Source organism: Rattus rattus, chromosome 13, assembly GCF_011064425.1.
Source record: "Rattus rattus isolate New Zealand chromosome 13, Rrattus_CSIRO_v1, whole genome shotgun sequence".
Lineage (NCBI taxonomy): Eukaryota > Metazoa > Chordata > Mammalia > Rodentia > Muridae > Rattus > Rattus rattus.
Genome location: NC_046166.1, coordinates 12,707,298 through 12,733,970, shown reverse-complemented (window position 1 = coordinate 12,733,970; position 26,673 = coordinate 12,707,298). Strand labels below are relative to the sequence as shown.

General features: G+C 53.9%; 1 protein-coding gene across 1 annotated transcript; it reads left to right on the top strand.

Moving 5' to 3' along the window:
- Nucleotides 1–2,632: 2,632 nt before the first annotated feature.
- Klhl26 (kelch like family member 26) lies at nt 2,633–26,340 on the top strand. Its single transcript, XM_032919015.1, has 4 exons — nt 2,633–2,844; nt 21,770–21,952; nt 24,201–26,264; nt 26,331–26,340. Exons 1-3 carry the CDS (start codon nt 2,789–2,791, stop codon nt 25,780–25,782), a joined length of 1,821 nt encoding a protein of 606 aa, XP_032774906.1. The 5' UTR covers nt 2,633–2,788; the 3' UTR covers nt 25,783–26,264; nt 26,331–26,340.
- The last annotated feature ends 333 nt before the right edge of the window (nt 26,341–26,673 follow it).

Here is a 26,673-nt window from a genome sequence, read left to right as displayed (position 1 = left end):
CTGTCATATTCCTTTTACTTTTCTTGGAGAGAAGCTGCACAGCCCAGCCTGGCCATGAAGATGCTTTTTCCCTAGCCTTTAGAGTGCTGGGCAGGCAGGTGTGCATCACCATAAGCAGCCTAGATCGTCCTGTAAAAAGCAAAGCTGGAGGGAGAAACTGAAGGGCTAGAGATTTCAATGGTTCAGAGCTCAGCGACGAAGACTGGTAGGTGCCCTTGCAGATGACACAGGTTCAGTTCCCAGCACCCATGTGGTGGCTCACAGCCACCTGCAACTTTTGCATCGCCTGGGACTCTGCCATCTGACCCTGAAGCCACCAAGGCATCTGGAGCCTGCAGACCTGAGACTGGGGTGACACACAGGCACGGTCCCCAGGCATGTTTTCTTGCTTGTCTCTAGACTGTGGCTGTATGTCTGACATGTGGGTTGAATCTGGACAAGTGTGAAATGTGCACACATCTGGACACCATGGATTGGGGCAGCACGTGTGCAGGGCATGCCAGCTATGGGCCTCTCTGCCAGTTGGGCTGAGCCTGCACAAGCACAGCTGGAATCAGAGTTCGAAAAGCCGACCTTGGGTGGACAAGGGTGTGTCCCCAGAGCATGGGGGACTGCAGAGACTCCTACATGAACACATTCGCTGTTTACAGAGCCATGGCTGGTGTCTGTGCATTTGTACAGTATCGTCTCCTGGGTATTTTATACAATGTCTGAGTACCTACTGTGTTTCATTGGGTTTGATCATACTTTGTTTTGTTTGTTTGAGGCACAGGTAGCCCGGGCAGGCCTTGAGTTTACTGTGTAGGTAAGGATAACCTTGAATTTCTGATTCTCCTGCCTCAGCCTCTTAGTGCTGGGGTTGCAGCTTTGGAGTGCCATGTTTGGTGGCTAAATTTTGCTTTTACTCGAAGAAGTTGTACTCTCTAGCTAACTAGCTGGCCCTTGCTGAGCCATCTGAAAAAGGAAATTTTTTTTTTTTTTGGTTCTTTTTTTCAGAGCTGGGGACCGAACCCAGGGCCTTGCACTTCCTAGGCAAGCGCTGTACCACTGAGCTAAATCCCCAACCCCTGAAAAAGGAAATTTAAAGCTCTTCAACCTACCATAAGCCGAGGCTCTGGTGTGGAAGGATATAGGTGCCCAGGACCCTCAAGTACTGCTGTCATTTATTCTTTGAGCCCTAAACAGGGAGGGATGATGGAAGGGAAAGAGGAAGAAAGAACGGAAGACAGAAAATAATAAAAAAGGAAAGACAGCCAGATGTGACAGGAGGGTTCACAGTTGCAGGCCGGCCTAAGAGACACTGTCTTAGCAAAAGAAAGACAGAAGGAAGCCTTGCAGATACAGGCCTTTGAGCGTTGCTGAGGGTTGGAAGTCTACAGAGTGCTTGGGGCAGAAGGTGTGGAGGCTGGTGTGCATTTCTGTGGGCAGGAATCTGGGGAATGAGAACTAGAGTATGAGGGGCAGATACAGAAGGAATGGGGGTTTGAGAGTGACGTTGGGGCCTGAGTTAGGTTCTGAGCTTACCATATGCTGAAAGTGCTGGAGCAAAGGGTTGGAAGTCAGAGGGTTGGGTTCAGGCTGGGAAAGGGATATCGCTCAGGGCACAGTGCTGGTGCTGGTGAAGAGGGTCTGTGCACTCAGGGGCTTTGGTTCCTTCACTTATCAGAACGTGCCATCTGAGCCGTCACGCCCCTGCCAACGATAAACCACGCCCACATCCGTGCGCCGTCTCGCCCACACCTCGTTTGCCCCGCCCTTCATAGCTGGACCTATACCTCTTAGGTTCCGCCTCTCAGATCAAGGCTCCTCCCCAGCCCTCCCCTCCACTCCAGATCTGCCCCCCTCATTATGATTAGCCCCATCCCATCTAAGTCCTTTCCCAGCTCTGGCCCCGCCCAGGCCCCTCCCGCACGTGGATCCCGCCCTCTTTCCATACCAGACACGTGCTCTCAGGAGTCAGTTCTGCTCTTAATTAAAAGACCCTCCCATCCTTCCATTTGCCCTGTAAGGACCTAAGCCTCACCCCTCCGCTGACCACGTCCCTCTCAAACCAGACATTTCCCTTCATCATCCTGGGCTCCTTTCCTTCCTTCTTCAGGGACGGCTCCAGTCCTTCACTTTTCTGTTCCAGCATATATCTACCCTCAAGAATGCCCCTCAGGCCACCTTCCCCTTCCAGATTATGTTGAGAAGTAACAGGATTCCATTTCCCGCATAGGCCTTCCAGCAACTCTTTCCACAGCCAAGCCCCGCCCCACGCCAATACCTTGGAGCCAATCTTTTCTCCTATAGAACTGTTCTTCCACAGGCCTCTTCCCTCCTTTCCATAGGCCCTGTCCCTCTTTAGATCACGTCCTGCCTGAATCACCTTCCTCAGACTCCTCCCCTCAGAGATCCTCAGGCCATGACTTTTTCAACCCTCAACCCCACTTCAGGTACCATCTTCCTTAGGTCCACTCTTAGGTCCTGCTTATAATTCTCATTGCACCCCTCTTAGGTCTTAAGCTCCACCTCTTTGCACAGGCTCCGCCCGCCCATCAATCCCCGCCTACCGCTTTTTGGTCCCTCCCTTGGTCCCTTTAGGCCCCGCCCCCAGACTGTTCCGGGCTCCCACGCTTTCCCTCGGCTCCTCTAGTTGCTCTCCGACCTGCTCTCCTCAGGCCCCGCTCCTGCCCCAAGCTCCGCCCATCACCAAGTCCCTCCCTCGCTCTCAGCAGGCTCCGCCCGCTGCCCAGGCCTCGGTCTCCGGGTCCGCGCGCCGCTCCATCGCTCGGGCGCGCGGCGGAAGATGGCGGAGTCCGGCGGCAGCAGCGGCTCTGGCCAGAGCCCCGAGCGCCCGAGCAGGTGAGTCCTGTGTCTTTGTTGGCATGCACCTCTTGGCCCGGGCAAGGCTGACTCGGGGCCGCCGGGGGCGTGGACGTTCGAGTCCCTAGCTGCTAAGGTCCTGAGCTATGGCGCAGGCCTGAGGGCTGCCTAAGGCCGGGCTTCCTAAGAGCTGCGAGCCCGGAGCTGAAGGGGTTCTGGGAAGGTGACGTGGGAAGCTGCACAAGGACCCCGGGGCCCGGGAAGGAACCGAGGCGTTCCTGAAGGAAACACTGAGACCACCTGGGGACCTCCACAGGACCCTATGGACAGGGAACCGTGTAGGGCCTGGCAGGGAACAAGAGGCCTGGGCATGTCTGGAGGGGAATACTGAGGCCAGTCACCTGGGGGGGGGCTGGACACATCTGGGGAGACACTGAGGCCGCCACTGTGAGACCTCAACAGGTTTTGATTGTCAGAAAATTGTCTAGGAGCCTGGTAGGTGGACAAGGGACTTGGGCATGTCTAGAGGGGACACTGAGGCAACCTTGGGGCCCCAGCAGATCCATCATGATGGCCAGAGAGTCCCAGGGGTTGTGAGAGGTGGGGATATATTTGTGGAGTTTGAGCACTTAAGAGAAGACAAGCAGTCTCAGAAGATTAAGGTCTTTCTTTAAGATCCCCTTCCTTCCACCCTTCAAAGGGTTTAAGTCTCCCTTCCCTCATTCTAAATGATTGGATTGGAGGTCTTGCCCTCAGATATTGGGGCCACATTCACCCTTTTAGTTAAATGAGGCCACTCTTTCCTAGTCAATTCCTAAGGTGGGTTTCTTGAACTTGGCAATTTGCATAAAGATGGCAGGTATTTTAAAATATTTTATTTTGTTTTTTCAAGATGAGGAATCATATAGCCCAGGCTGGTCTCACAGTTGACATGTAGCTGAGGATAACATCAAACTGCTGATCATCTTTCCTCAACCCAAAGGGTCAAGATGACAGCCATGTGTCACCACTCCTGTGGTGCATGGTAGGTGAGGACTGTACTACTGAGTCATATACCCTGCCCCCACCCCTCCCTACCCACCCTATTTTTGAGACAGTGTCTGATTGTATAGCATAGGCCAACCTTGAACTCAAGAACTTTCTGTTGCAATACACTTTTGCGAATTGGTCTGGAGTCTCGGGGGAAGAGCACCTGTCTTAGGGATCACTCCCCCTTCCTCAGTTTTCACACTGACCCAGAGCCAGGAACCCCTGCCCTGAGACAGCCACCATCCTTGGGAGGCCAAGGAGGAAATTCAGGCTCTAGATGGTTTGGGAATAAACAAAAGCCAAGGGCAGTGGACCATTTGACCATGGATAAAGTTGGTCCTCAAGCAGGGCCTAGGGGCAGGAAAAGATCTGGTGGCCTGTGGACCTGAGTTGAGCATTAGGACTGGAGGGTGGATACGGATTAGGGAAGCCCTGCACCACCTAGAGGAGGCACTGAGCCTGCCTGTTAGCAGAGCTGCTGGTGAGCAGCAGGAGGCTTCAGCGTGAGGTCAGAGCCAACCAGGGGCTCCATACAGGCCATCAGCAACTGCAGAAACAGGGGGCTCGGGCCTCAGAAGACAGGCAGCCCACTGAGATGTGACAGAGTTGGGGGTCAGGACTGAAGGTCTGTAGCAGGGATGGATCATGGAATCATTGGGGAACAAGTGGGCAGGGCTTAGGGGCCAGATAATAGGGAACAGCTGGCCAGATCCCTAGGATAAAGATTTTAAAGATATATTTTTTTATTTGTTCATATTTCAAGATGGTTTCTCTGGATAGCCCTGGCTGTCCTAGAATTCACTTTGTAGACATGGTTGACCTCAAACTCATAGAGATCTGCCTGCCTCTGCTTCCGGAGTACTGGTGCTAAAGGTGTGCATGCCAGCACCCCTGGCTTAAAAATGTATTTTAAAAATGTATTCATGAGTATCTGTCTGGAGTATATGCTGTGTGCGGGTACCTGTGGAGACCAGAAGAATGGGCCTCATCAGGAGCTGCTGCTGTGAGCTGCCCGTCATGGGTGCCAGAAACTAAACTTGGGCCCCCTAGAAGAACAGTGCCTGATCTTAACTGCTGGTCTGCCTTCTTCCAGGGTTTTCATGTTGTTGTTTGACCGTGTGGTTCTCAGTGACCTGACATTTACTGTTTAGCACAGACTGGCTTTGAACTCCTGATCCCCTTGCCTGCAGGAGTCCTGGGCTAACAGTGTGCATTATCCCTAGAACTTGAGTCTTTTCACTTATTGTTCATTAATTATTTTTTGAGATTTATTTGTTTTATGTTTGAGAGTGTTTTGCCTGCATATATGTCTGTGCACCTTGTCTGTGCCTGCTGCCCTTGGAGGCTTGAAGAAGGCATCGGTCCCTGGCGGTGGAGTTGTAAGCCACTGTATGGAGCTGGGGATTGAATGTGAGTCCTCTGTAAGAGCTCTCCAGCGGGGCTGGGGATTTAGCTCAGTGGTAGAGGGCTTACCTAGGAAGCGCACGGCCCTGGGTTCAGTCCCCAGCCCCGAAAAAAAAAGAACAAAAAAAAAAAAAAAAAAAAAAAAAAAGAGCTCTCCAGCTCCCCCCCTCCCCTGGCCTTTTAAAAATTATTTTTGGGTGTTTGTTTGTTTGTTTGTTTGTTTGTTTTTCAAGACTGGGTTTCTCTGTGTAGTGCTGGTTGCCCTGGACCTCTCTTTGTAGACCAAGCTGGCCTGGAATGCACAGAGCTCCACCTCCACCTGCCTCTGCCACCCCAATGCTGGGGTTAATGGCTGCACTAGTGCCAGCATGCCGAATTTAGACTTTATTTTTTTTTTTAAAGATTTATTTATTTATTATATATAAGTACACTGTAGCTGTCTTCAGACACACCAGAAGAGGGCATCAGATCTCATTACAGATGGTTGTGAGCCACCATGTGGTTGCTGGGATTTGAACTCAGGACCTCTGGAAGAGCAGTCAGTGCTCTTAACCACTGAGCCATCTCTCCAGCCCCTAGACTTTATTTTTATTTACTGTGTATGGGTGCTTTGCCTGCATATATGTCTATTCTCCACACGCGTACAGTGGCCTTGAGGTCAGAGGAAGGTGGCAGATCCTCTGGAATTGGAATTGTAAGCTACCATGTAGGTCCTGGGAATTCAACCCGGGTCCTCTGGAAAAACAGGGTTCTTAACCTTGAGCCATCTCTCCAGCCCAACTCTTACATTCTTTACACCCTGTCCGTGATGGTCCACAAGCCTCGTCAGGGTAGATAGATGTCCCATTTAGGGCTGAGCATTCAGAGTCTCTTATTCTCGGTGCTTTGACAAGTTATGGGTCTGCAGTCACTGCTACCTACTGTGGAGAGAATTCTAGCCAGAGTTGGCAGCAGACACAAATGGTTCTGTAGCAGGCAGCTTGACTGGTACATCAAGTCCATTTAACAGAGGCACAGCAGTGCTTCTCCACCCACATCTATGACCTCTCCAGACCCAGGCTTTTGACTGAAATCCCAGTTGTAGACATGTCAAGTCAGAGAGTGGTTGTTTATGCCCATAGCAGCCAGACCACTATTGCCCCAGTGGCTCTGTCCTGTGCATGTGGTCACAGCTAAAACTATTGATGGCAATTCTTCCCAGCTCTTCTGGCTTGGCAGCAAGCAAGTGCCCCTACCCACTGAGCCATCTCCTTGGCATTTATTTGTGTGTGTGTGTGTGTGTGTGTGATATGTGTACATGCCAGATCAGAGGTCATCGTATTTCCTTCCAGCTCCCTCCTCCCTTTGGCAATTGTCTGGAGAGGTTTTTGTCTGTCTGTCTGTCTTGTTTGTTTGTTTGTCCCTGAGCCTGTGCTTGCCATTGAGTAATGAATCCATCTGTCTTCTCTCCCTGATGCTGTAGTTACAGGCATGCACCTCTGGGTCTGGCTGCTTGCTTTTGTTGTTTTTAAGTATGGGCATTGGCTATGCAGCCTTTGCTGTGTGATGGCCACTTTTCTGACCGACTGAGCCTTCTCCACAGCTTGGTCTTTGTTTGGTTTCTGTTTGAGACAGAGTGTCATGCAGCTTAGGCTGCTCCAACACTTGATATGTAGCTGAGGCTGGCCTTGAATTCCTTAGCGCCCCCCCTCGTGCTTTTGGGTAACAGGTGTGTGCCACCAACCCTGGCTGGGTTTTAATCTTTTAAAGTAAAACTGTGTAGCCTGAAATCAGTGGATACTTCTGTGGCAGTTAGCATATCCACAGAAACACACTCGAGTTTTATACCCCATAGGGCCCTGTCCTCTGTCCCCCTGCTTCCTGCCTATGGAGTCACCTGGTCTGGACTTTACATATTGATGAGATTATGTGAGATGACGGAATCCCTGCCCCCTCCCTCCCCCCTCCCCCTCCCTTCCCCTTCCCCCCCTTCCCTCCCCTCACTCCTCCTTCCTCTTCCCTTCCTCTATCCTTTCACCATTTCTCTTGATAGGCTCTTGCTGTGTAGCCCAGGCTACCTTAGAACCTGTTAGCTTCCGCCGCAAACTCAGAGATCCATCTGCCTCTGTCTGCTGAGTCCTGGGATTAAAGGTATGCACCACCACCATCTGGCTTGTTTGTTTTGTTTGACACAGGGTTTCTCTGTGTCCTGGCTGTACTGGAACTCACATTGTAGCTTGGATTAAAGATATGTGCCACCACACCTGGCATACCTCACCCATCGTAAAAATGTTCCTTCCTCAGTTGGGCTCCTCTCAGCTTGCTTTCTGTTTCAAAGTGTATCTATATTGTGGCATAGATCAGTGTTTCATCCCTTTTCATGATCAAGTAATACTCCACTGTGTGGCTAATAACCATTTTATTTATAATGTCTTAACCTGCTGGATGTCTTTGCTCGTTTTGGGGCTGGTTGTCATTGGTTGTGACAGGATCACAGCTAAGAGGGGTACTGTCCCAACATCTGTAATTTTAGCACTTAAGAAGATTGATTGCTTCAAGTTCGAGGCCAGCTGGTGCTATACAGTGAGTTCCAGGCTTGCAGAGTGAGACACAGATAGGAAGGGAGGAAGGAATGGAGTGGACATATCCTCCCAGGGGCTGCTGAGTGGCAGAGGACATGCACTGAGTAGCAAGAATGAAACCAAAATTAAGTGAGCTAAAAGTGAGAACAGAGGGTTGGGGATTTAGCTCAGTGGTAGAGCTCTTGCCTAGCAAGCGCAAGGCCCTGGGTTCGGTCCCCAGCTCCAAAAAAAAGAAAAAAGAAAAAAAAGTGAGAACAGAAATTTATAAGCAAAGAGGTTTGTTTGCTTCTATTCCATAGGAGCTGGAGGGCAGTGTCTGCTCTGCCCCTGGTGGGGCTGACCCAGTCTTCACCCACAGCATTGTCAAAAGGCCAGGGCAGGATAGCTATGGGGATGCTGTGCCAGACCCTGTCTTATACACAGAAGCCCCGCCTGCCATGGAAGCTTCATTGAGACACTTTGGTCTCAGTGGGAACGTCTACACCCTGCCCCCTGCTGTGGCTTCAGGACTGTTGGAACTTGTCCCCAGTGATGTAGGCCAGTTGGGCTGTGTGTAGCGTGATTAGCGAATGTGTGGTAGTGGGGCTCTGTGCAGCGTTCATGTGGTACCTAGTGATATCTTAGTCACTCCCTGGTGTGCTTTGATGATGGTCCTTGTGGATGGGGTCGGGTCTTTCTAGGGAGACAGTGAAGCCCCCAGGAACAGGGACACTGTCCTTGACTGTGTCACCATCTCTGGAACCTGTCAGGCCATGCCCTCATCTACCCAGGAAGACTGGTGTCATCTGGCCATGCTGGGGGTAACATCTGCGTTCCCCACCATGTTATGTTGACACAACTCAGGGCCATGCTGCCCACACTGTCCCTTCTGTTATGTAACTTGTTTGTTCTGACTTCTCTCCTAGTTACGAGAGAAGAAAAAGCCTGGCTTCCCTTCCCTCATCTCTCGGGAGCAACAAACCCCGTTGCCTAGTGGAGCCTGTCATAATGTCTGAGCTGAATGAAGCTCAGTAGACAGTGTGGCCACCAGGCTGGCAGTGGCAGGCAGAGAGGAGGGCCGAGCCTGGCCTAGGGACAAAGAGCACTTGCTTTGAGATGCCTTCTCCCAGGCTAAGTGAGCCTGCACCAGCTTCTCCTTGAGAGAGCTGAAGTTTTAGCCACCAGGACGGTGAAGATAGGGGTGTCATGTGACCACGAGAGACTTGCCACCTCCACTTGACCCCTGGCCTCATTTGGAGGACAGGGACAGGGGAAGTGGTAGCCAGATGGCTTATCATGGGACGGCCTGACTTAGTGACCTGGAGTATCTAAATGTTCCCTTGATTTGCTCTGCTGAGGCCAGGGCTTCCAAGGAGTTTGGTTCTTCTCAATGCTGGGAAGACTCTGGAATCTCCATGGCCCCTGCAAAGGGAGGGCAAGACATCACCACTTGAAAAGCCACCACCCTTGGCCCCTTGGGGTCATGCAGGCATGGGAGGGCTAGGGGTTGTGTCTGTACATGCTACACCCTGCCTGCTTCTTCATGGGTGTGCCTGGATGTCACTCACCACACTGTAGTAGGAGGTACTAAGAGTGACAGACACCTGGAGCATTGCAGCCCTTGGCATGGGGGTGGGAGAAGAAAGTGCCACACCACCCGGTTATATGAACTCTGGCTCTGGGAGCACATGCCATAGTGCCCTGAGGGGTACAGGTAAGTGCCTGAGTTCTGGCTGGCCTCTGTGGTCAACACAGGGACTCCCAGAGCCAGGATGGGAGCCTATGCTGCAGCCATGCTGGTGCAGGTGCAGGCAGCAGGCTTGCAGCTGGACTGTGGCAACCTGGTAGCTTTGAGCTCCGGGGACAGGCTCATTGTCATTGGCACGGCTGCTGAGAAGAAAGGTTTTGGGTGTATTGTTGAAAGAGGCTGTCCAGGATCTTGCTAAGTAGATGAGGCTAACATTGAACTCATAGAGATCCACATGCCTGTGCATCCTCTGTCCTGGAATTAAAGTCATGAACCATGTGCCTGATACCTGGCCTGAGAAAGGTTTTGTTAGTGGGGCCGGTGTCCTGTTGGTGTGGAAGTCCTGGCAGTTTCCTGCCCCCTTCCTAACACTGTCATCCCCTGCCTCCCACACCTGAGGATGGGTGTGACCATGGGCTGAGATGGCTGAGGGGCCATGGGGCTCAGAGGAGGTGGACAGGCCAGTCTTAGCACTCCTGGCTCAGCTGACACCATCCTTGCGACAGGATCTGGCCTCTCATGTGCTTGTAGACCAGGTGTGGGCAGAGGAGAGCGAGGGAGGCTGTCAGCAGTGACCACTCATCCTGCTATTTGAAGGCCCTTGGGCCTGGGACAGAGCAGGCTTGGGACCAAGGGCATGTGGCATTTGTGTACAATGCGCTGAGCAGGGTGGGTGGCCATAGGCCCTTGGGTTTCTGCCTGGCTGAGGGCTGGGAGATGGAGATGTGTTATCAGGGTGTGTGGAAGGGCGAGACTCTCTGGCCTGGAGTAGCCAAGCTGTGCTGTCTGCAAGTGTCTCATGGACAGAGGTGGCATGGGACCTGGGCCACAATCTCGTTGCTTCCCTCTGAGGCCCTCTTTGCTTAGTGAACCTGGAGGGAGACTTGTATTCCATCCCTAAAACCGTCATTCCATTCAAAAGAAGCTTGCAGCCACACGAGGCGAGGCAGAGTGCCAGTCAGCAAGGGTTCACTCAACTAGCTACCCTGCTTAAGCCCTTGGCCTGATATTGTCTCCAACTTGGACCAGAAAGACCTTCGTAAGATTACACAGCTGCCTGACACCTGCCAGGCCCCACAGCATCCCTTGTCTTGCCCTTAGCTGATGACAGGCCTATGTATCCCCAACTGCTCCATCACATCTTATGTCCTTTAAGGGCCTGTGAACCTGAGGGCAGGACCTTGGCAGTAGTGTGGATGCTGAGTGGTTGTCTGGCAGATGCACCGCCCTCCATGCCAGTGGGTCAAAGACCACCATCCTTTATTTGGGGACAGAGTCTAGGGGATCAGTAAACAGAGCAGCCCCGCACAACCTTCCCTTAGTTAGAAGAGAAGGCAGCCGAGCTGTTCAGCTGTCTGCAGTGGAGGTCGGGGCCATGGGGTCCCCAGGCGATGCACACACACACCCTGCTCTGGTAGCCGCTGTGCAGCTGTTCGGACTGGCTCTCTTAACACTTGTTAACCCCGGTCTGGCCCTTCCTGCGCCGCCCGCCCTTCCCAGCAGCACTCCCCTCCTCCTGTGCTGTTCCTTACGGGGACCCACCCGGTGGACACTCAGCTCCATCCACTGCGAGCGAGCGAGCATCCACTGTGCCCAGGAGCAATAGGAAACTCAGCATCTCCTGCTTCAGGGATCAAGCTCTCAGCCTGCAGAGCACGACCTTCCAGCTTTTAAAGGGCCTGAGGCAGACACTCAAGGATAGAGGCTGAAGATGTTTTTTGACACCACAGCCATGAAATTCCACAGGGGTCAAAGCCAGGAACCGGGCGGGGCGTCTGGGCTGGATATCCGGAGCCTGCTCTCCACGGGACGGGAGAATTCAAGCCCAGCTTGAAAGCAGAGAGTGAGAGTGGAGACATGGGATCTCCTGGAATCTTCCGCTACCCGGACGGTCGGAGCTGGGCTGGGTGGAGTAGCTGCCAGGTGACAGGCGCCTAGAGAGCCACTGTGGTTCCCAAGCAGCTCTTCCACCCCCTCAGCTGTGTGTGTGCAGCCCTGGGGGAAGCTGCTGGGCACCCCTACCTTCTGCCTGTATCTCTTCAGGTGCCAATGGTTTCCCATTGTGATACACACACACACACACACACACACACACACACACACACGCACATGCACAGACGCGCACACATCCTTGCTCACAGGAATCGCTGCATAGATTCCACCACCCCTTTCCCATCAGCCTTTGTCACTCTGGGAGGGTGTGGGTCAGTGCTGGCAGCTTGCTGACCTTTCTGGGGCCTCTCAGTGGCCAGAGTGGAGCCGGCTATCCTGCCATAGCTGCTAACCACTCATCACCAGCCTGGCCTCCTCACCCTGGCTACCTAGGAAGCTCAGCAGGCTCGCACGGGCAGCTGCCTACTGTGGGGCGGGGTGGGGAGGCTTCAAGCAAAGTGTGGCAGGAATTGTGGAAGATGGAAGTTTTGCTGTGAGGAGGCTTCCTGGGCTGAGGAGGCATCTGAGCCTGTATAAGCCTGTATAAGCCTGTATAAGCCTGAAGACTTGAGTCTAGTCACCCAGGAAGGCCCCAGGCCTGGTGCTGTGTGCTGCCTTCAACTCAGCACTGCAGGGCATAGACAGGAGGGCACTGTTGCTGGCTGGCCACCAGCCTAGCTCCAGGTGCAGTGAGACCCTGTCTCAAAGGAGTGCCCTGCAGAATGATGGAGCAGGACCTGGTGTCGGAGTTCTGGACCAGGTTTGTCTCAAGGCCATCAGCCTGATCAGAGAGAAGGTTCAGTGGTTAGCGGCCCTGCCATCATGTCCTGCCTGGGTCCAGGTGGTGAACACATGCATGCCATGGCACATGTATATGCACACATAGGCATGCATGGAGAAATCTCAGCGAATCCATCCCTTTCCCTAGCTGCCGCCCTGACCTAGGCTTGCATACCCCTCCAGTCTTGCAACTCCACAGGGGAAAGAGCTTCCTTCCATCTGGAGCTAAGAAGTCTTAGGGAATGCAAGGCAGTGGTGGCCCGCACCTCTAATTCCAGCACTCAGGAGGCAGGGGCAGGGGCAGGGGGGTCTCTGTTAGCCTGATCTACAGAGCAAGTTCTAGGACAGCAAGGACTACACAGAGAAACTGTCATGAAAACAAAGTCCCAGGGAAGAGAGAGAGAGAGAGAGAGAGAGAGAGAGAGAGAGAGAGAGAATGAGAGAGAGAATGAATGCACTCCAAGAACTGCTATGGAAGGGACTACAACAGGCTGACTGCATGTGGAGGTGGGATAGTGGAGTTCACTGGGGGTCTCTGGGAGTACAGAGTAGTGAGAGTCAGAGCAGAGGGAGCTGACCACTTGTACGAATGTGAGGGTGTAGAGGCCATGCTTAGAAACAGAGACATACACTGGAGACACCAATGCCAAAGCACACATTTACGGTCCTCTCGTCCATCTCTCCACCCACCCCTCACACTCACACCTGGACCTTGCCACCAACTGTCCAGGTCACTGATGTGGCAAAGCTCCTTCCCTGTGGGGGTGGATATCAGGATGTGGCAGGAGGAAGCCCTTCTGGCTGGCCTCCCAGAGCTCCTGTTTCAGCCATGGGGAGGTAGGCTAGGAGCAGATGGATGAAGTTCTGAAGGGAGCAAGGAGCAGGGAAAGCAGCCAGGCCCTGCAGTCTCCCAGGGTGGCTGTCAGGCCTTCATCTGCAGGGAACTTCCATTCCTCATTAAGGCAATGGGGTGCCTCATGGTGTCCTTTTGGGATAAAGTCTGGGGGCTTTGCCTCCTCCAGCTCCTGAGCTCCATGCCCCAACTCAGTTAGGCTTTGAGGAGCGACCTTGCAGCTGCATCTCAGTGACGTCCTGCACCTTTTGTCTGGGGCTGAGGGGAGCAAGTGAATTGGTAAGGAGTTCTAGTCCCTTCTCTGTGGTCTTCAGAAAGTGTGAGCCTCTCTGGGTCTTAGAGTATTTCCTCAATGTTCCTGGGTCAGTGGTGAGCCCGTCAGGTAGGAGCATTCCACTCACAGCCTGCAGGGTATATCCCTATGGTGACATCTAGTGCTGTGCTCCAGCTGTGAGTCCAGATGACAGAAGCAGTGGTCGGAGGAAGCTGGCACATTAATACCCCATATCCTCTTTGAGCCTCTGTAGCACATGACCTGCTCTTTGGTGTTCCTAACAGGTATCGGCACTTGGGCAAGGGTGGGGCTTGTCATTGGCTGTGAGGGACAGTCCGGTCCTCAGATGGTTCCTGACCTGCCAGAGATGGGCATGTAAAGCAGCCGGCTCCTAGTCTGCTAGCACTCCGTTCTCGGAACCCATCTTGCTAACTAGTGCTTTCCAACTGGCCCCTACCACACCCCATTTTCCAGGGAGACAATGGGCAGTTCTGCTGGGCTCACCTTTCATCTGCGCTTGGGAACAACATCTCTCACTTCCCAAGAGTTCTTGGGGGACCTGGTGCTGGTTCCTTTAAGGAAGTGTCTCCTAGTCCAGTATGACACAGGCACCCTCTTTCTTACTCCCACCTCACCTCCCACTGCCCCTCAGGCTGTCTTCAGGTGCAGCCCAGAAACACTGCCTCAGTGGAGAAGATGCTTGCTGAGTCTGGAGGCAGAGAGTCCAGTCTGGTCTTTCAAGTGGCTAAGGTTGGGCCCCAAGGCCAGGCTTATCCTAGGCTAGCATTCTGCCTCAGACCTGTGGCCTACCTCCAGCAATATGTGTCTCATGGCTTCTCCCTTGCTGTCAGTGGTTTGAGAACCTTCAGTGGCCTCTGGGCTTCTGCTTGCCCCTCCCAAATCTGGCTTTCTTTTGCCACAGGCTAGCCTGGTGCAAGCCCATAGCAGGTACCTTGCTGTTCCCCCTGACATTAGAGATGAACCCCAAAAGAGAGGGCTGCCACTGTAGAGCAGGCTGTGGGCCAAGAGCCAGGGAGCATCCCAGGGGAGGGTTTGCTGACGTGAGTGAGTGAGTGGGGGCTGCTGGCTTGCATGTCTCTGGCTGGCGGGAAGTGCCAGAGCACAGTGAGCTGATCCTGTAGCTGGAGTGCTGTGCCCAGACTGGGAAACATTGGGTAACCATGGCAACAGGAAGGGGTGGGTTGCTGGACCCCAGAGCTCTACACCCTCTGCCTTAGTAGTTAGGGCCAGAGCCACTGGGATTTTGCTGGGAACAGAATGCTATACCAATAAGAAGATGAGGTACTCAAAGCTAGGAGAGGTCCCAGTGCCTCAGTTTCCCCATTTTAAAAGAAAGACATTTGCTAGCTCATGGGGAAGCTGCAGAGTCCTGGGGAAGGGTCTGAGGATGGTCAGGGAGGTGGTCCTAACATGGCTGAGGGCCTGAGATGAGGCCCTGGGCCACTATGCTCCAGCCTGAGCTCTCCTTATTCAAGGTCTCTGACATCCACATCTGTTGACACTCTACTGTCCTGCCACCCAGGTCCTTGTATGATCCCCACCCATCCAGGCTCTCTGGGAATGGTCTTGGAGATGTTCCAGGGCCCTGTTGCTGATCTGAGGAAACCAATCTGATACTGTACTGTTTCCTGAAGCTGTGTCCCCCACTGCATGTTTGGGGGACCGAGGGTGGGGCGGCAGTGCAATCAGAGTGTGAGCCAGCTAGCTGTGCTGTGCTGCAGCGAACCACATGGACAATAAAAGTGAAATTGGCTTTGAAAGTAGAAGTGGCCGGGCTGGGGGAGCAGGGACCAGCGTCAGAACAGGGTGTGCAAGGCGGCGAGCCTGTACTCTGCGTGGGGGTGGGAACGGATTTTACTAAACCCCAAAGAAATGTTTCCATGAAATTCCTTCTTGTTCTTGCCTGTTTTTTCGACGTTCTGAGAAGAATGGTTCTGGGGTTTGGAAAGCCAAAGCCGGCCTTGAGGACAAGGCCAGCGGGTGGGTGGGGGCCAGGGCCATGTCCCCTGCCAGCTCCTAGCTCCCAGTGCTCCATGAGGCTCTGGTCACTAGGGTGGCCTGCCACAGCTGGTGTGTCTGAGCTTGTGGGCCCTTTCTCTAGCTGCCTGATCTGGCATGATGTCCCTAGAACAGGATTGTAGGGTGAGGGCTGGGAACTCAAAGTAGCAGTCCCCACACCTGGGTCTCCAAACAGGTGGGCCCACGAGGGCCATGCACCCACCCAGGGCTTCACACACTTTGATGGCCTGGTATATGCCTGTGTCCAGCACAGAATTGGACCCTGCCTGGGTCCCTTGGGCAGTACAGGGGGAATCATGGATGGGAGAATGGCAGGATGGCTGGACCTGGGCCAGGCCTGAGATGGAATGTGAGGCTACTCCAAACCCAGGCCGAGGGTACAGCCAGGGTGGGTGGTGAGCGGCCTCTGGAGACTGTCCGGTTCAGGGTTGCTGACGCACTGACTGATGACTCACAGGCCGGCCACCATGACTCGAGTGGCTGTCTGGAGATTCGGACTGGCTCAGGGGGCCCCACCATGTGGCCGCCCACTGTCTAGAACTGTTCTGAGTAATGGGTCCTCCCTCCGCCCAGTACTGGTCCTGGTGTTGGCAGAGGTGACCTTAGTCATAGCCCAGGCAGGACAGCCCTGTCTTGTCCATCGATGACCTGGCTGAGCTGCACTGTCTCAACTATGGGGACTCAGTGTACCCCAGAGTGGCTCAGCCTAGGTGGGTAGGTTCATGGCAGAGGCTTCTCAGCCAGAAGGGACAGAGTGACCATGTCAGGGACTTGCTAATGCCTAAGGGACAGAAGCTTAGTCCAAGCCACCAGCTGCAGAGATCAGAAGACCAAAGGTGCCCCTGGCCGTGTGTGCTGCCTCTGCCTTTCAGGCCCAGGCTGCCTGTTTCCGAGGTGGATCCCAGACTCTGGTCACTTCTCTGGGTAAACTAATTATATTGGTTTTTTATCCTATCCCTGTGTGTGAGTGTGCATACATACAGTATAGTGCCTTGTAGAAGTCATAGGACAACCTGTGGACATTGTCTCTGTCCTTCCACGTGGGCCCTAGGGATTGTCAGCTTTGTGTCATTGGTGGCAAGTGTTTTTACTCATGTCAAGTGCCGGATCAACTCTGGGTCCTTTACTTTTTTTCCCCAGAGAAATGTAACAGCAGAGGACTCGGGAGACAGGGCACTTAGTCTAGCTCCACTGTCCTCACCAGTGAGGATTTGGGCTGGCTCCCACAAGCTGGGCTCTTCAGTGCCTCCCTGCTGCCTGAGAATGTAGCAATGGCCACCTGTGACAGAGACCCCATGGCCCTTCCTGCCCTAATGCCTGGTTCTCAGGCAAGCAAAACAGACAGACAGTATTTGAAGAAAAATGGATCCACACCATACACACAGGTTTTCATTTTTAAAAAAGCCTTTTATTCTTCAGTAACTTCATATGTGCTATGATTCTATGCACCCTCAGCTTCTCTACCCACTGCTTCGTGTTTGTGTCCTCTCCTTTGTGTGTGTGTGTGCGTGTGTGTGTGCGTGTGTGTGTGTGTGTGTGTGTGTGTGCGTGCGTGCGCGCGCGCGCGTGTGCGCGTGTGTGCCTGAGTGCGTGCCACAGAGTCCAGTTAATGCTGCCTGCTGGAATGCTGGCTGAGCTGGGTGGCTTGCTCTTGTCCTTGTGCAGGGAAGTTCCTGAGTACAGCCCTATGCCATATGCCGGCCGAGGACAGCATGCCACAGTCCTCCTCCCATCCTCCAGTGCTTACATTCTTTCTGTCCCCTTCCACCCACAGTGTCCCCTAAGCCTAGAGGGTGGGGTACCGTTGTCCTTTGCAGGACTGAGCACTTAGTCATTTATTCTGAGTACTTTGACCAAGTCTGAATTAGCTGCTGTCTAGTGTTTGTGGCCACGGCTGAGCAGTGCTAATCCCAGAGCTTACAATGGGAGCATCTTGAAGTCAGTTTGACAGCATGTGTGTTTAACAGGACAAAGGTAGTAGCACCCTCCCACCCCACAGGGCCAAGGGCTTCTGGCTGAGTTTGGAGTACCAGCACAAATGCCCTCCCAGGAGCCAGCACCAGTTCAGTCAGCAGTTGCTCACCCCTGTGACCTCACACTACTGCACTGCTGACCCACATCTCACTGTCAGGTCAGTGTAGTGCAGGATCCAGCCCTGGGGAAGACTGCTGGTGATGTCTCTGTTCCATGTGGCCCATGTGGCACTTGGGGCACTGGGAAAGCTGAGCAGCAGTGACCTTCCTTGTTAATCCTCACTCAGTTCACCAGGACAGCCACACGGTGCATTGTGTCACACTAGGCGTTGTGTCATTTGGAGATGACAGAAAGTGGGAAGGGTGGCACAGGTTGCACATAAGGCATCATGATGCAGGCCACAGACTCTGTTCCTCACAGATTCCAAGTGATGGTTGTTTGCAGGTAGGAAGGTTGAGCTTGTCCACACTAACGTGTGAGCTTCCTTTCTGCTGTTTCTTAGGGACTCTGCTTCCTTTCTTGTTAACTCTCAGCTCCCAGCTTCTATATCATTCTTCATTCTACATTTCTTATTAATGTATGTGTGTTTTGCCTGCATGCATGTCTGTGCTCCACATGTGTGTAGTGCCTGTGGAGTCCAGAAGAGGGCGTCAGATCCCCTGGATCTAGAGTTATAAATGACGTGAACTGCCATGTGGTGTGGGAACTGAAACGTGGTCATTTGCAAGAAGGGCCAGTGCTCTTAACCACTAGGTCATTTCTTCAGCTCCTGCTTTGCTTTTTTGTTTGTTTATTCTTCTTCTTCTTATTATTATTTTATTGTTTATTTTTTGTTTTTTTTTTAAGATTTATTTATTTTATTTATATGAGTACATCACTGTAGCTGTCTTCAGACACACCAGAAGAGGACACTGGATCCCATTACAGATGGTTGTGAGCCACCGTGTGGTTGCTGGGAATTGAACTCAGAACCTCTGGAAGAAGTGGTCAGTGCTCTTAACCGCTGAGCCATCTCCCCAGCCTATTTTTAGTTTTCAATGCACAGTTTCTCTGTGTATCCCTGGCCATCCTGGACCTCACTATAGATCAGGCTGGCTTTGAACTCATAGAACTCTACCTGCCTCTACCTTCCTAGTGCTGTGATAAAAGATGTGTACCACCACTGTTGGCAGAAGTTTTGTTTGTTTGTTTATGTCTATGTGCCTATATGAGGGCTGACTATGTGTGTGTGGGTGCCCACTGAGGCAGAAAGGAAGCATAAGCTCCTCTTGAACCACAATAGCAGGTGGTTAGGAGCCACTTAAGATGGTGCCGAGAACTGAACTTAGGTCTGCAAGGGTAGAAGTACTGTTAAGCACTGAGTGATCTCTTCACACCAAGCACCTTTCATCAGGACGCAGGTTTTATATTACTTTCATGATGTTCTTTATATTTGGAGAATCACAGTAGCTCAATGTTCAGTGGACACTTGCCACATGATGCTATTTATATCTGGTGCAAAGCCCTTCTCCTGCCCCAAAGTCTCTGTGAACTAAGAAGTCCCTCAGTAACTGGAAGGCTTTGCCTTTGTTCCTGTAGAGCTGCATGGTGATCTCAGAGGGCCTTGCTACCTTGACAGCTGAGAAAAGCTGACCTGGTGTGTCAGAGGGCTCCTGCCAAGTCCATCATGTACCCGCAGGTCTTTTAAGAAATCATCACAGTTGCACTTGCTGTGCTGGGGATGGGGCACATGCCACAGTAGCTGTGGAAGCAACCTGTAGGTGTCAGCTCTCCTTCCCCTGAGAAGCCACAGCACCTTTACCTGCTGAGCCATCTTGCGTGCCCGGCCTGTCACTATGGGTTCTAGCTCTCTGCCAGCAGGATAAACAGTAGCACTGTGGCCCTGAGGACATGTCTGCTCTCCCACACCATTCCTGTATCTTGTGGGCAGGTGCTTGGCAATGCTGATCACCCCCCCCCATCACCACACTTTCTCTCTGTGTCCTGTCTGGGGCATACACAAACGTACTGTTTCCCTCTGCTCCTCTTAAGGCCTATGAAATCACAAGGTGGGGGTCACATGTGTAACTGGATGAATAAATGAATGAGCATTACAGGTAAGAGGAGAACCTTCAAGAGCCTCGAGATCTGACCTGATCAACCCCATGTGTGCAGGTTCCCAGGAGAGCCCAAGACACTGGCCTGCCTGAGAGGTCATTGCCATCCTATGGCCCATTAAGTCACAGTTTGGCGAGCTCCCTTGAGTGGTATCTCTTAAAGCTGTGTCTCATAGCTGTTGGGGTTCAACCTGGCTTAGGCTAGCCTGCAGCCGTGGGTGACTCTGGGGACCACAGTGGAAGATGGTATTTGTGCCCACCCTCAACATGTGTAGCCAAGGTCCCTTGCTGTGGGGACACTTGTTCTGGGGCCCCCAAGTTGTTAATCTCTGGTGTTTTATTATTTATTACATTTATTTGGGGGAATGAGTGACCGTGTGTGGAGGGCAGAGGACAACTTGCAGGGATCAGTTCTCAGTGTTTTGTGGGTTAAGGAGATAAACTTGGTGCCTTTACCCTCAGGGCCACTGTGCTTGCCTTTTTATTCTGTCTTTACAAGGTGGTGCTCAGTTCAGGATGGCCTTGAATTTGCAGCAGTCCTCCTGTCTCTTTAATTAGCTTCCCAGGAGGGAGAAACACCTTTGTCTTGTGAGAGGGTCACACAAGCTGTCACCTCCCTACAGTGACATCTGAGCCTGGCTGTCAGTCTATGGCTTCTGCCCTAACCAATGAGCCTTACTGTCTCCCCCAGTGGAGCAGCAGCAGGGGTCTGCCAGCTCCAGACTCTACCCAGCTCTTGGCCAGCTCCTTATCTCTTGAGCAATGAGGCCTGCATGCCCCACCTGCAACTGGGATGCAAAACCAGGCCGGGATGTTGTGTGATCTTTGTCCCTGTTGCACAGCCTACATATATCCACCGAGGGTGTCAGTGTCCCCAGTCCCTTGCAGTTTCATGAGGAATAGCACCAGGAGTCTAGGCTGCCTGGGCCACAGGAAGCTGTGGTGCTCTGTCCATGGAGCATAAAGGTGGCCTTAAGCCCTTGTCCTTGATGTAGCAATACCTCCCAGAGCCTCTGAGTCCCATGTCTGTTGTGGGTGTGAGAAGCCTGGGCCTTGGATGGCCATAGTAGACATTCTGGGAAGAATGTCACTATGCTCAGAGGACAGAGGCAGGTGCTAGTCTCACTGGCCCAGGAGAGACCGCAGGACAAGCCAGTACCTTTGGTCTATCTGTACTCCTTCTCTCCCTGACCCCAGCAGCCAGGTACCTGCAGTGCTGGCCAGCCTCCAAGACAGCTTTCCTGCCACCTCAAGGACTCATGGCTTCCTATCCAGGGCAGACTGTACCTTGCAACACCATTGACCCTTACCCTGAGTCTGAGCACCCATCATCTCATCAACCAGTGCCCAGCCCTGCAATGCCTGATTCCCCACCTGAGGGTCTCTAGAAGGCCATCCAAATTGGGCAGCAGGCCAGTGATGGCGGGAGTCCAGGACCCATGCAGATAGAGCAGCTCGAGGAACTGGTGGGTAGACATCCCAAGTCCTCCCCCCTCTTCTCAAGAGGCCCAGTGTTCCACATTCTTGGCCCCAGAGTGGAAGGGCAGGTCCAAGAGGGCTGGTGGTTCAGAGAGGGAGATGGCTATAGGGACACAGACAGAGGTGAGTGGTGTTCTGTGCAGAGCTTCAGTAACAGGTGTCTGAAGGGAACACCAGGGGCTTGTGGGGCTGGAGGGAGTAATGGGAGTCAGGCCACGAAGGGGTATGTGTGTGTGTTTGACTTTTGGCTTTTCTTGTTTTAGACAGCCCCACTGTGGACTGCTCTGGAACCCTATTTTTACACCAGGCTAGCCTCTAACTCACAGAAATCTACCTGCCTCTGCCTTCCGAGTGCTGAGGTTAAAGGCGTGCACCACCATCCTCCGTTCGTTTTATGAAATAAGTTCTCACCCAGCCTTCACCGGCTTTCATGAAACTCACTCTGTAGTGAGGGTAACCTGAACGCCTGTGCCCATTTCCAGAGTGTTGGGATGCAAGGTGTGCAACCCCTCACGGGGGATTCTAGGTAGGGCCCTTACCATGATGGACAGTCAGGCTGTTTTCCCTGTGTGGCATAGGCTGGGCCTCTGCCTGGTTTTAGGGCTTCTCTATAAGAAGATCCTGGTGTGTTTGATGGTCTCTTCCCCTTCCCTCATTGGCCTGCTACCCTGCATCCTCCCTGCGTGGGGCGCTGTCTTAGCTGCTTCTGCACTCAGTACCACAGTACCAAGTGTCACCCATGTCACTGCGTGCGTATGGGGGTGTGTGTCCACCTGGAGGTCTCTGAACCACATCTCTCCTCTGCTGTCCTTGCAGCTTGGCCGACAGGAATGGGGCCCTCAAGTGCACCTTCTCTGCGGCTGGCCATAGCACTGGCCTCCTGCAGGGCCTGGCTGCCCTCCGTGCACAGGGCCAGCTGCTCGATGTGGTCCTCACTGTCAACAGTGAAGCCTTCCATGCACACAAGGTGGTCTTGGCGGCCTGCAGTGACTACTTTAGGTAAGCCTAGCCCTGGGGACTTGAGTTGACACCTCTGCCACATTCACTGGGGACGTATGTAGCAGCCACCTCCTTGTTTTAATAACCAGGTTTTGCTGTGTAGCTTGGGTTAACCACAAGTCAAAATGCCCCAGCTTCATCCTCGTGTGCCAGCACCTGACCTCTGAGGTTTTGTGTGTGTCTTTATTTCTCAGTCCTGTTGCACACTAAGTAAGCACGCTAACCACCGAGAGCGTCCCTCATCTCTCTTCACTTTATTTACTTCATTTTCATGTGTGTGCATGTGATAGTGAGTGGGGGGTGAAGGCATGTGTGTACCGTGGTGCACATGGAGGTCAGAGGACATCCTGTAGGAGTGAGTTCTCTCCACCATGTGGATCCTGGGAACTGAATTCAGGTAGTCAGACTTGGCAGCAAGAGCCCCCACCCACTGAGCCATCTTGAAGGCTTTCTTGTCCCTCCCCTCACTTTTCTCTCTTGAGATAGATCTCACATAGCCCAGGCTAGCTTCATACTCACAATGTATAGCCCAAGATGCCCATGAATTCCTGATGCTCTACTTCTACCTCCCCAGTGCTAGGCAGACAGTCTGCAGCAGTACACCTGGGGCTTCACACATGCTCAGGCAGGCTCTACCAACCCAGCCTCAGCCTCCCCTTCCTAAGCCTTCATCCAACACCTGCTGTGTGTCAGCATTGATGCCATGTACGCCCAGCAGGGATAAAGTAGTAGTGAGCCCCTTGCTGCCATGGTGTCCCCTCCAAGTCACTAAAGCCAGCAACAGAGACCCTGGAGGGACATGGGAGCGCTGGTGCTCAGGCCCTGAGGTGTCTGTGCAACTGGCTCTTGGAGCCCAGAGAGGTCTCTTGTCTCCTCTGTGGCTCCCCTGTATCCTGCCCCAGGCATGCATGGTCCATCTACTTTTCCTTGTCCTGGGAATGAGGCAGAACTAAGGGCCCAGTGGAGCTGTCTCATCAGGGGATGCTCCTGCCAGTGAGGGAGGGAGCTGGAATGGTTGTCCTTGGAGACCTGTGCTAGGCCTTCATTCTCCGTGACTACTGTCACCTAGGCACATATATCAGGCCATATGTCCCTCTCAGCCCAGCACGCTCCCTGGGGCCCAGCAAAGCTGTTATGGGGAGCTGCTGCAGCCAACTGGGGCATCGGTGCTATTTTTACTCTGGATTTGGGGGCGGGTGGGCAGCCTAGCCAGCAATGCCTTTTAAAGGCACCCCCGCTCTGGCAATGTGGCCCATGAGGCCTTAAAAGGCAAAACTCCATCCTGTTGTCTGGTCTGGCCTCTTTTCTTACTGAAGTGCCCAGGGGCTGGTAGGGACTCTGGGGGACAGGCAGGGGCTGGGGCTATGAGCTGTTCCTCATGGTCCTAGGGAGGCCCAGGACGCGGTCCCACAGGACGATGGCATTGGGCAACAATACCTCCATGACACCTATGGCCTCACTCCTGCTATAACCTGAGCCTAGGGTGCATCAAGCAGACCACTGTAGGGTGGATATCACCTTTGATGATGGGTGGGGTATCCTCCCTCTCTGGCAGGAAGGCCTGCTCACAGTTGTGAGGGCTGTTGTACAGTGTTAGAGAATGTCACCCAGGGACCCCTATGGACACAGTTCTCTCCTTCCTGCTGGAAGTTGAGACTTGACCCCAAGCCTTTCCAGAGACCTCATGCATGGGTCTGCAACCACCCCCCCATCCCCACACCCCCATATCAGCTGTCACATGGTTCCAGGGGCCCTTAACAAAAGTCTTACACAGGCTGAGGACTCAGCTGATGCTGGGCCATGCCTGGGCATGAGTGCCATCTCTAAAGTTTCTTCCTGTAGACAGCAGTAATGGACACAGCCCCTTGTGGGCAGTGACCTCTTGGGACCTTCCCAACAGCTTAGGGGAAACAGGCAGCCCCTTTGACCCTCATTTCGTAGATTCCAGGCTGGGGAAGGTGGTTGTGCCTGCAGGCAGTCAGTGAAGAGATCCTGGGTCCTGGTGTGTTGGGGGGAATGGGGGGCAAACACAGGCTGTCCCTGACTTGGAGCTCAAGGTGGCAGATAGCTGTGCATCTGCAACTTAAACCTCCTCAGGAAACCTACCAGTCAGCCTTCAGGGCTGGGCCCACACAGAGGTGCCCGCAGTGATAGCTGGCTCCCCTGTGGCTGCACAGAGGCTGGGCTGAGGGTACAGCAAGCTTTGGCTCTCTGCGGGCCCTGCTCACGGGTGTGTTCCCATCTCCAGGGCCATGTTCACTGGCGGCATGCGTGAGGCCAGCCAGGCTGTCATCCAGCTGCAGGGTGTGTCTGCACGTGGCCTGCGTCACATCATCGATTTCGCCTACAGTGCTGAGGTGACACTGGACCTAGACTGTGTGCAGGACGTGCTGGGTGCTGCCGTGTTTCTGCAGATGCTGCCGGTGGTGGAGCTGTGCGAGGACTTCCTGAAAGCTGCCATGAGCGTAGAGACGTGCCTGCACATTGGCCAGATGGCCACCACCTTCAGCCTGACATCACTTCGTGAGTCAGTAGATGCCTTCACATTCCGCCACTTTCTGCAGATAGCAGCAGAGGAGGACTTTCTGCGCCTGCCACTCGAGCGCCTTGTCTTCTTTCTGCAGAGCAACCGGCTGCAGAGTTGTGCAGAGATTGACCTGTTCCGCGCTGCTGTGCGCTGGCTGCAGCATGATCCGGCCCGCCGCGCCCGCGCCAGCCTCGTGCTACGCCATGTGCGCTTCCCGCTCATGCAGCCTGCCGAGCTGGTGGACAGCGTGCAGACACTCGACGTCATGCTGGACGATGCCCTGTGTCGCCAGTACCTGCTGGAGGCCTTCAGCTACCACGTGCTGCCCTGCCGCCAGCATGACATGCAGTCTCCACGCACAGCTGTGCGCTCCGATGTGGCGTCCCTGGTAGCCTTCGGAGGCACACCCTATACCGACAGTGACCGAGCTGTCAGCAGCAAGGTGTTCCAGTTGCCTGAGCCTGGGGCCCGCCACTTCCGCGAGCTCACGGAGATGGAGCTGGGCTGCAGCCACGCGGGCGTGGCTGTGCTGGATAACTTCGTGTACGTGGCTGGCGGCCAGCACCTGCAGCACCGCAGTGGCGAGGGCGCTGTGGACGCCTGCTACCGCTATGATCCACAGCGCAATCGCTGGCTGCGGCTGCGGGCACTGCGTGAGAGCCGCGTGCAGTTCCAGCTCACTGCACTGGGTGGGCTGCTGTATGCCACTGGTGGCCGCAATCGTGCGGGCAGCCTGGCGTCTGTCGAGCGCTACTGCCCACGCCGTGACAGTTGGGACTTTGCCTGCCCACTCAAGCGCCGCACCTGGGGCCATGCGGGGGCTGCGGCTGCTGGTCGCCTCTACATCTCAGGTGGCTATGGCGTCTCAGCGGAGGACAAGAAGGCGCTGCAGTGCTATGATCCAGCAGCCGACCGATGGGAACCCAGGGCGCCCATGCGTGAGCCCCGCGTGCTGCACGCTATGTTGGGCGCTGCTGGCCGCATCTATGCCCTAGGTGGCCGCATGGACCACGTGGACCGCTGCTTTGATGTGTTGGCTGTGGAGTACTACGTGCCAGATGCTGACCAGTGGACCAGTGTGACCCCCATGCGTGCTGGTCAGTCAGAAGCTGGCTGCTGCCTGCTGGAGAGGAAGATCTACATTGTGGGTGGCTACAACTGGAGGCTGAACAATGTCACAGGCATTGTGCAGGTGTACAACACTGAGACGGATGAGTGGGAGAGAGACCTGCACTTCCCCGAGTCCTTTGCAGGCATTGCCTGTGCTGCTGTCCTGCTGCCCCGCTCAGGTCATGGGAGGTAGCCCGGGATCCCGGCCTGGCTGTGTTCCCCACAGGTGTAGACCCCGGCTAGGGGCTCCCCACCTCCCAGCCCCAAGTCAGCAGAGAGATCTGGTCCCAAAGGTTTGGGCACCATGGCAGCCATTGCCTAAGGGGAGACCCGCTCTGTCCTGTGTTGTTAGGTCTTGATTTCCCTCAACCCTAGCCCGACAGACAGAAGCTTGTAGATGTAAAGCACCCAGTCCTGGGAGAAACAGCTCTCCCTGTCTCCTGACTGAAATCTTCTGTCCAAATCCTAGCCTGGATTTCCCCATGGGATCCACAGGCAGAGAGGACTGCTCAGACTTACCCTCTGAACTCCATGCGGGCACCATGGAACACTCATGCACGCACACAATCAAATGAGCGAGGTTGTAAATCAGCTCTCGGGTGCCTGGACAGCATTCAGGAGCCAGGAGCCAGAGAGTTTCCCAGAGGCACCCTGACAGGTGACAGATGCAGCCATGTCTTTACCGCCAAGCCAAGCTCCCTGTTCTGCCTTGACTTGTGGACTCCGGAGCATCCCAAAGAGGCTCCCTGTCCAGTTAACCCAGCATTCTTTGCCTGTGCCATCCACTTGTATAAGAACACCAAGCCAAGTGAGGTGTGGCCTGTTCGGTACTCTGGAGGCTAATGAGGGAGGGTCATTGTGAGTCCCTGGCCAGCCAGGGCCTCAAAATAAGACTGTCTCAAAGCCCCAAAACATCGAGGAAATCCACAGAAACCAAAAGCAGAGGAAACACGAAAGCCACCTCAGGTGAGGTAGCCTGTCAGATGGCCTGGGAGGAGAGCCAGCCGGGTGCCCATCTCCTATGTTCGCTGCAGAAAGCCATGCCCCCAGGTCTGGCCCACCCAGGGTGGGGTGGTGGGAAGTG